The sequence below is a fragment of the Cryptotermes secundus genome, unplaced genomic scaffold (assembly GCF_002891405.2).
Source record: "Cryptotermes secundus unplaced genomic scaffold, Csec_1.0 scaffold497, whole genome shotgun sequence".
NCBI lineage: Eukaryota > Metazoa > Arthropoda > Insecta > Blattodea > Kalotermitidae > Cryptotermes > Cryptotermes secundus.
Genome location: NW_019730587.1, coordinates 300813 through 313508, shown reverse-complemented (window position 1 = coordinate 313508; position 12696 = coordinate 300813). Strand labels below are relative to the sequence as shown.

General features: G+C 41.2%; 1 protein-coding gene across 2 annotated transcripts in view; it reads right to left on the bottom strand.

The window, feature by feature from the left end:
- LOC111866363 overlaps positions 1 to 4498 on the bottom strand; it is a 270515-nt gene extending 266017 nt beyond the window's left edge. For both annotated transcript variants that reach the window (XM_023855240.2, XM_023855241.2), the window contains exon 1: positions 3977 to 4498. In XM_023855240.2, the coding sequence (XP_023711008.1) occupies positions 3977 to 4031 (55 nt within the window). In that variant the 5' untranslated portion in view covers positions 4032 to 4498. The remainder of the gene's footprint in view (positions 1 to 3976) is intronic.
- Positions 4499 to 12696: the final 8198 nt, after the last annotated feature.

The following is a 12696-nucleotide window of genomic DNA, read 5'->3' as shown; positions in this document are numbered from 1 at the left end:
GCGCGTTATACACCCAACACGTGAAAATATATATATATATATATATATATATATATAGAGAGAGAGAGAGAGAGAGAGAGAGAGAGAATGTTCATAATTTTTTTCTTACTTTTGTCCTTCCTGCAAGAAACATATAAAAACTACTGATTTATATGTCAGAATATGATTTTACGGATTCTACTTCGAGATTTCTCGCGACACAAGAGAAATAACGGTTACTTTCGAATATAACTGCATGCATATATACTTCAAGAAAAAATCGGAAATGGAAATTCATGAAGGTGGTGTAAATATGAGGTACGAGCCTCTTGCAGGAAACTACCATTTTGTGCCTCTACTTCTAACACTACTGAAGAATTCAAGAACTTCTTTGGTTTGTTCCTCAGAAGCTTATTCAAGTTCTCCGTTCTTTATTTCTTGACAGAAATCCTGGGGGAAATCGGATGCTGCAGGGAGAAGACACGCCTATACTGTGCAGACGTGACTCGGCACTTGCGAACAGTAGAAGCGTGTTACTTGGAACCGACTCGCGCGCCTTCGATTCAACTTGACAGTTGGACAAAAAATGGACATAACTCCTCTTCTAGTTCAACTATGCCCCATACAAGAACTGTTGAGCCAAAGAATCAGCCATTGCTAAGTAATACACGCACGCAACAATAGAAAAACGGGATTGTGAACCCCGTTTCTAGGAAATGGCTCGGTAGACACGTCCAACGCGCAACAATGGAAAATGTGTCTCAGAGGGCGACTGTTATAGGTCGTCGCTAGGCAACAGCCAGAGCTCCAGTGGACAGACCAGATAGCAGCCACGTGAAATGTGTTTTATGTGTGGTCCATGCTTACATGCGATAATTATTCAGGAATTCAATTTTTTGGATTGATGCTCTAAAATAAATCTTCGACCAAAAAATGCTACAATCAGATTCCACTCCTTACACCAAACTGTCACGTGTAGGGATAGGCGTGACAAAATAACTGGTTCTATACCGGCTGATTGGATTTACTGCCTCTTCGGTTACAGTTTCTCTTTATGACACTCGATTATAACCTCATCGCTACTGTACACATTTTCAGGTCACCGGTGTATGGGCACTAGGATTCTCCGTCTTCACTAGTCGTCTCCTGACAACGGATCTCAACATAGAAACTTGCACTTCAAATTTCTGTTAGGTCTTCTTTTTATTTCGTCTTCAGTCACTCTGCATTACTCCGTCCTAATTTCTACTCAACTAATCTTCAAAATTCACTCAGATCATTCTCCATTCTCGTCCTTGTACTCTCAACTGCACTTCACTACACTAATGTAAGCCACAGGCTCCGCACGGACCACAGAAAACACGTCACGTGATTGCTATCTTGCCAGTCCACTGGAGCGCTGGCTGCTGCCTAGCAACGAGCTACAATACTCGTTCACTGAAACACAGTTTCCTTTGTTGCGAGTTGGAAAGTGTTTACCGAGCCGTTGTCTAGAAACAGGTTGCATTGTTCTCATGTCACGTGCTTGTATTACTTACCAGCGGCTGTTTCTATGGCACAGCATTCCTGCATGGGACAAATACACTATAATATTTACATGTCAGTTTCTATATTTAAAAGTTCAAAGGTGACGAATGATTTCAGTGTACGATTCGTATTTCTGCAGTATTTGGGACACGGGCGGAAATGAAGCCCTTGACTTTTAACGCTATTCAGATGGCCAAATACCACATTCTTTAAACAGTTCACAATCATGTGGCTGTAAATTAAGTAACCAACTTTCTAGCTCAGCAACCAGTGAAGAACTGGAGAAAAACTTGACCAGTATCACTTAGCCCCTAACGAAACTGAAAAGAAATTATCTACGCTTGAAGCCGAACCTACGCTTGGGGCAACCAGCCCAGAGCTAAGGCATGGACTTAACCCAACTCTGACAGCCATGTTGTATACTGTGGTATTATTATAAGGGGAATTTGAAATCCCATTTTAAAGACCAGTCAACCCCACACTGGTCGTTCGGTCTCAGGATTGTGCTGTCTTCGACTGTCTGATTAATGGGATTGTGGCTTCGAAGCGTGGATGCATGACCATGTTGCCATGTGTGTGCAGATCCTTTAGGTTCTCCGATCTTCCATCCAGTCTAACCATGTGCCGATATTATTCAGAGTGGCAAATTATAATTCTACATTGGAACATGGCTGACATGTACCATATATATATGTACGTGTATATACGTACATGCGTGGGAGTAGGTGTTGTCTTTCACTGTATGCGAGTCATTTATACTTTCCCACCAATATCCCATACGCATTCCTCGTCTCCCCATTCATGCTACATGCCCAGCCCATCTCATCCTCCTTGGCTTGATATTCTAATTATACTTGGAAAAGTACAAGTTATGAAGCTCCTCATTATGCAGTTTTCTCCAACCTCCTGTCACTTCATCTCGCTTCGGTCCAAATATTCTCAACACCCTGTTCTCAAACACCCTCAGTCTACGTTCCTCCCTTAATGTCAGAGGCCAAGTTTCACACCCATACAGAACCACGGGCAAAATTATAGTTTTGTATGTTCTAATTTTTATGCCTTGGACAACAGACGAGAAGACAAAAGATTCTGGACTGAATGGTAGCAAGCATTACCGGAGTTCAATCTCTTCTTAATTTCCTCGTGAATCAGGTTTCGATCTGTTATTGTTGTCCCCAAATATCTGAACTGTGCCACATTTTCAAAACATCTGTTACCTATCTTTATGTCATGATTTTGCCCTGCATTTTGGTGACGAGACAGCAACATATACTTAGTTTTCTCTGTATTTACTTCTAGACCAACCTCCTTTCTTGCATCAATTGAAGTTTGTGTGTTTTTCTTTATGTTATCTACATAATGAAAAACAAACATGTAATGAGTGGGCAAAGTAGAATGTCTACGTACACGTGCTGAAGCAGCTGCGCTCCAGCGAATTCACAGAATACACAGGCTACGTTCCTTGTATTGTTTCACAGCCACTTCGCTACTTTCAAGGGGCCACATCTCATTTCACAGCTTATAACAGGATGATCGTGTGAAATTCCTCTTCTTGGGGCATTCTTTGTTCGAATATCGGCCGAATAACCATATAATCCACGTGGTGTACATGTACCTGTAGAGCACGGGGTTTACTAGTGTTGCCATTTGTTTTAATATTATACGTAAACTATATTTCCCCCCTCCCCCACAGAACGCTTATGGGTTTCGTATGATTTCCCGACACAGCACTACAAATTGATCTAAGCCGCTGCGGGTTCCTCTAAATACTATTCCACTGAATTTCACGCTTTAAGAACTAAACTGATTTAGAAAATCGATGAATAAATATTGGCATTCATCATACAATTCACAATGCGTACAATCCCTGCACCTCGCTATAAGAGTGTGTGGCAGACACGGAAGTAAATCGCCACCGAATGAACACGAATGTTTCAGCCACCCTACCTTCGGGAGATTTTACACAATACGCGTTCGATTTATTTCTGGTTTGTATTCTGAACATACCTGGTTTGAACCTCGACTGCGACCTAATCCTGACCAAGGGTTTTCGTGATTTCACTCAGTACGCCATTAAACTGCAGGACTGTAACTGAAATTTGGCCACGACCGCTTGCTTCAAGATATATTCTGGTTGGTTATTCGCTATTACGTATTTTTTGGCGATATTTGTTTTGCGTCACTGAAAGCGTCAAGGAATCAAATATAAATAAATGCATACATAAATAGACATGCCACTGAACTGTAGGTTAGATGTGCTCGAGGTCCATTCTAATTGTAGCGATAAGCACAGACATGTCCTTCATATGGGAAGGGAACATTTGACTGATCATTCAGTGGACAGTCCCTTTACTAACAGAACGAAATGACATGACAACCGAGTCCGAAGTCATGTGTCCCGTTTAAATGAGTCATCAATTGTATCAAAAGTCAACATCTGTGAGTCTTAAGTCAAAGACTGAGCACTTACCTGAACAGACTAGAATGAAATACCCTGATAAGGTGACATCAAATTTGATTTTCATGCTGATAGGTTTGAAGACAGCCAACGTTAACACTCGCCGACCGCCACTTGAAATATACGCCCCTAAATAGGCATTAAACCTTCCTTCCTCTCTTTAGATCCAAATTTAGTTGAAGCAGATGTATAAAAATCACATAATGACTTTTCAAACGTTTTTAATTTAAATGTAATATAAGTACGTCTATTACCAATATTTTTTATTTGTGAGCACTTCACGAAAACGTCTCAAGGCTGTACGTATATGAAAATCATGAAAAACTAATACAAAAAAGGTAGAAATATTTTCACTGAAATTCACCAAGAGAAATATGAATTAGTGTTTATTGTCTATGGAATTATAATACCTCAGAAGTATCGTTTGCTTTAACACTTAGAACTGGACATACAATTCTCTGAACTCTATTGTAAGTGCTCGGAGAATGCGATAACAAAAGCCGATTTGGTTCAATGCAACCCTCCCGCGCAACGCTTCGGAAGCTACTGCCGCCGTGACGCCAGGAATTTCATATTTCCTAAGTTCCAGCGTCGCCCGTTAGGTATCGATAGTGGCGCCTCAAAATAATTCACGTGCCGTTGCTATAGCAACGGCGGTAACTACAAGTTTACTTTGTAACACAATCATACACACTGTCCATTATCTAACTTTTCGACAATCTACTTTTCTTTACAAAGAGCTGCTTGTTATTATGCTGAGAGATCATGTTTATTTGTTGGTTTGTTTGTGATCTACGTTCCTAATGTCGAGCGAGATCGGAAAATTTTCGTAAATGGATTGTGAAACAGGCGATCATTCCGTGTTTCGAGACACTAATTCGAAATTCCAGAAAATCTCGTTAAGGATGTTTCGCTCGAGATCTGTAGTTGCAGAGCTGCCGTTATATTAACATGACTGGTGCCTCGAGTTACGTGTATACAGGATGATTCACGAAGTTTTACCCCGGCTTATGGTACATATGCCTGGGGTTATTTCCTGCAAAATTTCCTTATAAACTTGTGGTCGATTTTCAATAGTTACGGAGTAACAATATATTTTCGAAACGCATCATTGTGAATGCAGCGCTATGCCTCAGCGTGGGCGACCATACGTTCCAGCTATATCAGCAGATAAGGTAGACCGGTTTGAATGTTGCGCGTAGGTAGATAGGCAGAGCGGTTCATACGTGCAGGGAGACATTTTTGAAAATCTTATGCAAATCCAGTCGTCTTCTAAAGCGCTACAGTTTAAAGGAAACAGATTGATAGAAGGGTGTGATATGCAACCACTGGTATGTTTACAGAATGGGATGCTGAAAATAATGTAATTTTGTAACACAAAATCGACAACAGTAGCATATATCTGTACANCCTCAGTGCACAAGACGACTGTGGAATGAAAGCTCTTAAAAAATGTGCGAAAAATGAAATAACCAATTTTGGTCAAAATCGACAACAGTAGCTTATATCTGTACAAAAGGAAGGTTTCAATCTCAAGGAAATAGCGTGGCATTTAGCTCCCTTAGGATTTCTTGCAGACAGAAGGAAAAGTATTCTTNTCGACGAAAAATGTTGCACAATGCAAAATTAAGAAATTGAAAAAATTTGGGTTTTAAAATGCTTCTTTCCTAAAATATTAACGATTTAAAAAGTGTTTGTATTGTATTTATAATTTGTTTTGACTGAAATTCGAAGACAAAAAGATTTTTCGCCAGTTTTCAAATTACTGTATCTCTTTAATTATGAGTTGGATACCATTAGTATATTAACATTTTTTGTTCCAAATTACCTCAGGAATGCCCTCCCTAAGTGGGGGTAAAACTTCGTGAATCACCCTGTATATACGGCATTGCAACTTGAGCAATAATTATTATTCAAGGATTAAAATAAAGAAAAAGGTAGAAAAATCCCCGTAACAGACCGTGAAGGCCCATAAGATTTTTCCACAGCGGCGTCCCGGGTTCGATCCAATGTCAGTTCATATTGGATTTGAGGTGGACAAAGTGTAAGTTTGCTCCGAGTTTATCGGTTTCCTTTGCCAATTCTCTTTCCACATTCTTCTCCACACAAATCATTAACTGTCAACTGGGGCTGGGGCAGTGGGACACAGTGACCGACCTACCAAGTGGACTCAAGTCTCAACACACCCCAAATGGAAAAACAAAAAAATCTGTGTCTTTAACCACAATGGAAAAAAAAGACTTACAGTTTTTTTAAGAAAGCCGCCAGAAGGAGCGTGGAGGTGACTGAAGAGAAGGGTTGAGCTACGACAGTGGCCGTTTCTGCTCGTGGTTCAACTGGTGTTCAAGAGTGAACTGGAAACGACCAAAAAACAAACTGACTATTGCATGGAGCACGACTGGTTAACTTTCCGAAATAAGAAACAGGGCTGTACGCCAAGTCTAGCAGTTCTAAATCCTCAGTGCACAAGACGACTGTGGAATGAAAGCTCTTAAAAAATGTGCGAAAAATGAAATAACCAATTTTGGTCAAAATCGACAACAGTAGCTTATATCTGTACAAAAGGAAGGTTTCAATCTCAAGGAAATAGCGTGGCATTTAGCTCCGTTAGGATTTCTTGCAGACAGAAGGAAAAATATTCCCGAGAATATATGTTTAAGAAATTTATCTTGCAGGGAATTTATTACTGCAAAGCATATAATATGACAAAAGAAAATGTGTCGTTTCATACTTTTGAATCTAAGTCAATTTAGGAGAACTAAACGGAATTGACATGGTCCACATTTTTCACCCGTAGAGCTCGTGTCTTGACGTTCTGAATCACATCTGTGGTGTAAAGAGAGAGATAGAGTGTTTGTGTGTGCGCGCGTGCGTGTGTGTGTTTTTTTAACGACATCGCTAGGTCGAATTTCGTTGATAATTGACAAGTCCGATAGTCGACTCTAATAGTGTACGTTCGAATTTGTGTCGCGGATAATGGATTGACCTTTGTGGTACATTTATTTTTGGACTTGAACAACTCCAAAGATGTTATTGCAAAAGGCTTTCTGTTTTTGCTCAATTATTTTCAGTCAAGCGGAATTAAGCAAAACTACTTAAAACTCATTTACTTTGTATCGGATGTGGTGCTGGGGAATAAAAGTTGGATACTGAAAATAATGAGGAACAAATTTTCTTCAACTGCGTGGCATTGCCCTAACCACACTTTACAAATATCGGTCAGTGCCACGGCAAAACCAGTTTTAGGTATCAACAGAGTAAAGCTTTCATTCTTGTATAATGCATACGCCTAAAAATAGGACACAACTTAAAGTGTGCAAAATTTCTGGAAATTGGGGCACTAAATTCGGCCGAACTTCAAGCTTCTACTTTCCGGACAGTTTGGACTATCTGCGATAGCTATGAAGCTTTAATGTAACGTTTTGAAGAAATGAAGAATGACATGACGAGGATCGAATAGGAATATATGTATATGTATTAGGGCTTAGAGCGAAAAACTACAAGTAAAAATTTCATAACAAGTTTAGAATTATTGCTTCATGGTCTTCAACAATTGTCCGAATTGTGCTTGCACTACCAAGAGCAACATGGCTCAATGCTGAGCGCATGAAAAGATAATATTCTTGGCACAAATTTTGCAAGAAAGACAAACGAGCCCAGAAAAATATTATGAAAATGCTACGAAAGCTGCCCAAAATATCTACTGTCAGAGAGACTGACTTCATAAAACGTAAAAACGTAATCCTCTAAGCGATCTGGAACTTTTCACACAACTTCGAAGAATTTGGTTGAACGCGACGATGCTGATTCGGCGCAGTGGGACGCGCTGATAACAAAACCTGCGTCGTGGAGACTCTAATACACAATGAGGATTCGCTGAGACTGAGATCCTATTCTCGCATTTGATAAGTGTCTGACCGGCTGCTGCATTTGAAACACAGAATGGGATTCTCATTTCCTCAAGTGAATGTGAATGCAAAAGAATCTGAACGTTGGCCCAAGCCGAACTTCGCTGACAATGAAAAGAGTTCAAGCATTGTCGTTTATTTAAATTGTCCGTCCCTGCAACGCTTCGAGCCTACAAAACTCGTGGTTACTATAAAAACGTCATTCAAGCATAGGCACAAAAGGCAAGAAATGGACATCGGACTAGAACCTTATGAAAATGTACGTAGAATTATATTCCATAAGATTCAATTTAGTGCATTTTCGTCTACTAATTCTTTAAAACCAGACAATTAAACGTGGTGTACCAATGCCTTATTTCGATTTTAATTCCAACATATTTTATTTATTTATTTATTTCAACACGATTATAGAAGAAAGTCGTCTTCTGGGTTTAGGCACCGTGTATTCTTCGTTTCGGCCGACGTTTCGGAGGAACGTAGCGCCTCCATCTTCAGAGCAGTTGAATGGCTTGGAATGCGGAGAGCAGTAGCTGTAGTACAGCCGAAACGAAGAATACACGGTGCCTAAACCCAGAAGACGACTTTCTTCATTGTCATCGCCGTGAAAACCTCAAAACTTACGATTATAGAAGTTTATCATCCGGGAAGTATGTCAGATAAATGGTGGAAGAGACACTTTTCAGATTTACTTTCAATAAAAGAGTACCGGCGCCTGTTCTTTCCAAAAAAGAGCACACTATATAAGTAAATATTAGAGTTCACCTTTCATTGTTTCCATACCCCTTCCGTTTTGTAATCTAATCTAACATACTTCCATCCCTTTATGTCTTATGGTACCAGGAGTCTGAACCTACGCAAATATTGGGGTCTCTGCATATCTTAACGCAGCTCTGCTCTTATTAGTCATGATTATTTTTTTAATTCGCTCAGTGGGGAGTGGAGTCCAGCTGAGTTCACCAGGCACGGCGGCCACTGATTGGCCTATTGTAGCCTGCCCCGGGTGATTATGATGATGGAGAAAAAACCCGCCCCACCGCCACTTTGTCCACCACAAATCCCACTTGACCAGACCAGGGATAGAACCAGGCCACCGCGGTGGGAAGCCAGCGACTAACCGCTTGAGCTTTAGCGCAGCCGAATATTCATGGTAGTATTGTATAAGAGTCAAAATTCTATTGCCATGACGTTTGATAAAATGTCTGAACTGGTTCAGAAATTAACCGAGAAAACAAGCTGATATAAAGATTGTCTCGATGGGACCTCGTTTTTTATTGAGAGTAATCGGTATGTTCGGCTTTAAAAGAGAATTAGCCAGGGAAGTGCATACAGGTGCAGTTCTTACAGAGGTCACTGAGAAGTGACTGGGGAGTGACTCCTTGTAATGGGAGAGAAGTTTACCGATTTCTTGTAGGGGAGTATTGCCTATCTTCGGTTTCGAAAAGTAAGCCATGCAAGCTAGCAGGCAGAGTGCTCTCCGCAGATAAAGGCAACAAGTTCCACCAAAACATCGGTCAGTTCCTACCGCCAGACACGGCATCACAGCCAAGAACACATACCTACCGCTGCCTCAGTTTAGATTACAACTTCTCGTCTTTCGCGAAGAAACTAACTCCCTGTACCTGCGTCCTCCTTCAGAAACCACAAGATACTCAGCTACTCAAGAATTTTCTAAAATTTTATGGCACCCGAAAATTTAGTACCGTGTTCACAAGAGCAATTTGGTGGTCCCTATCACGAGCCATATCAATCCATTCCATAGAACTCCACCCTACATTTCTAAGATCCTACCTAATATTATTTCCCCATCTATGCCTACATTTTAGCCTCTTTTTTCTGGCTTTCCCGCCAAATCCCTATATGCATTCCTATTCTTCGCCATGCGTGATGCATACCGTATCAATCTTATCCTCCTTGACTTGATCATTCTTATTGCATTTGGCCAGGTGTACGAGTTATGACTCAATTTTCTCCAACCGCCTAACATTTTATTACTTTCCGGTCCAAATATTCTCCTCAGCACCCTGTTTTCAAATATATTCAGCCCATGTTACTTCCTCAGTGTCAGAGACCAAGTTTCACATCAATCCAAAATTTGAGGTAAAATTATAGTTTTGAACATTCTAACTTTTTTTTGTTGTTGTTTCCAGACAGCAGACGAGAAGACAAAATTTTCTGAACTGAATAGTAGCAAGCATTACCTGAATTTAACCTGCTCTTAAATTCCTCACGAATCAAACACTCATTTGCTACTGCCGTTCACAAATATTTTAACTCCAAGTTTCCGAAGGCTCTATTTGCTATCTTCATGCTTTGATTTTGCCCTGAAATCTCGTAATGACGCATCAACATAGATTCTGCTTTTCCCGTTTTCTTGTAGAGGGACAGAACAAAATTGTATTCAGCTTTCTTCTTTAATTGGCTTAGTGGAGGGTTGAGTCCAACTGGGTACACTTGACACGGCGGCCAATGATTGGCCTATTCAAGCCTGCCCCGGGTGAGTATGATGATGGAGAACTTGGTGGAATGAAGATTGGCGGGGGAAACCGAAGTACTCAGAGGAAACCCGCTCCAGCGCCATTTTGTACACCACAAATCCCACTTGACCAGACCCCGGGATCGAACCCGGGCCGCTGCGGTGGGAAGCCAACGACTAACCACTTCAGCTATGGTGCAGCCTTGTATACAGGTTGCTGGTGTGAAAAGCAAAATAAATCATTGAAGGTCGCAGTGCATGGGCCGGATTTTTGTGTACTGTATTTTTGGTTGGAAAACCGTTTGGAAAGAAGTCACTAGGAAGACTTCAACGTGGATTTTAGATAAATTGAACAGACAGTATGGACTGGTTTAATGCGGCTACCTCTTCTCGACAAAGGTAGCGTAAGGTACAGGAAATTTCTTGCCTGACTGCATGACTGTTAGCTTCCCAATAAAGGCTCGAGTCCATGTAATTAGCCAGTTATGTGAGTAGCAAAGCAAATGCAAAAATTATACTATAAGTATAAATCTCTTGCAACCTAACAATTAATTATTCAAAAATCTGAATATATTGCGTCTTTTGTTCGAAAATATATTTATTGTGAAGTTATGCAAAGTAAACTGTCGCAGTGTATAAGCAGCACGCCATAAAGACTTTTTGGCAAGTAGAGGTTTAGTTCCACACATTCATACCTCTGGACCAAATGGAACTGTGTAGAACTTTCAAGCCTCTGCCGCTTTACTTCCAAAGAAGCAACCCAGAGTTGCCATAATTAATTAAGTGGCTTAGTGGGGGTTTGAGTCCAACTGGGACACTCAGCAACTGATTGACCTATTGTAGCCTACCCCGGGTGATTATGATGATGGAGAATTTGGTGGAATGAAGATTGGCAGGGGTCAACATGCACAATTTTATGCTTAATGTCATATTTCGATTTATATTCCATGTTACAACAGTCCTATATTATGTTCCATTAAATAGCAGCTTCGTAAATGACGTCGCTCTTAGGCGTGAGCAATGAACTACTGCGCATCCACCTGTAACTCATGGGTACAATTTGCTGATGTTAGGTTAGGTTAAGTTTGCGCAGCAGACTACGGGGCAGACAGACCCATCTTCTTGTCAGAGATGATGTTACATAAGGACTATAACCGCAAGAGTTCAGTTGGAAAAAAAATCTCTAGTCGTGAGTCTCAAGGGGCCTGACGCCAAGATGAACTGATTGGCGGTAAACCGCCAGTCGTAAAGTAACTCTGACTCTGACTGTGATTCAGTAGTGAGTTACTAGTGAGTAACGATTAACCAGTCAGTTGAACTGCAGCAGTCACCGAGAGCAGTGGATGTAATTGTAATTGTGAATTGTGTGAGTGTGAGAGCGAGCGTTCAATAAATTCGCTATATCAAATAAGGCGTGAAGTTATTTGTCACTTGACATACACCTAACACGTGACAATATCTTACAGGATACTGGAAATCTGATATTCATCTTCTATTAGAGTACTGGGGGCACGCGGTAGCATAGTTGGTTAAGGCACTATGCTACAAGCCAGAAGGTCACGGGATCAAATCCCAATGAGGTGCATTTTTTCAATTTACCTAATCATTCCAGCTGCACTATGGCCCTGGGGTCGACCCCGGCTCTAATAGAAATGAGTACCAGGAATATTCTTGGGAGTAAAGGGCGGCCAGCGCGTAAGGCTGAAAACGTTACCAGCATCTATGAGCCGATCGTCTTGAAAATGTGGGAAACTCAACATCTCACAAACCTATGGGCCTCCACGGCCTGTTACAGGGATACCTTTACTTTTTGCTTTCTTTTTATGAGAGTATTGGATGGGATTATTTGACAAAATTAGTAACATATTGTCGCGTATCGGGCGTATATCGCGACAAATAAGTTCACGCCGTATTTGATGAAGCGAATTTTATTTCACATTCGCACTTACAATCACCCAAATTACAGATTTACGGTTACTGCTATCTGCAGTATCACAATTAGTACACTGAAAAATGCCAGAATACAACTGACTAGTTGCTGGCTAACTCGGCGGTAGCTCCAGGACTCGCTGACTGTCTCAGTACAACTGACTGTGAATAGCCTTCGCTGCGCCTCATGTAGCCTCGATCGGACCATACGGAAAACGGCCGCGTAATAGGCACCCTTTTTGCCTGGCGCTGTGTTGCTATGTAACGCTAGCGGAGGTAACCGCTGTTACTATCGTAACGTCGCCGCTGTTGACTCGCGTTGCCTAGCGACCGCGATATCCCTCGGTGACGTCACCGCGGAGGGGAGTGGCGGGGCGGGAACTCGCCTATTACCGTAAGAACGCGAGCGTTACGTTACCGCC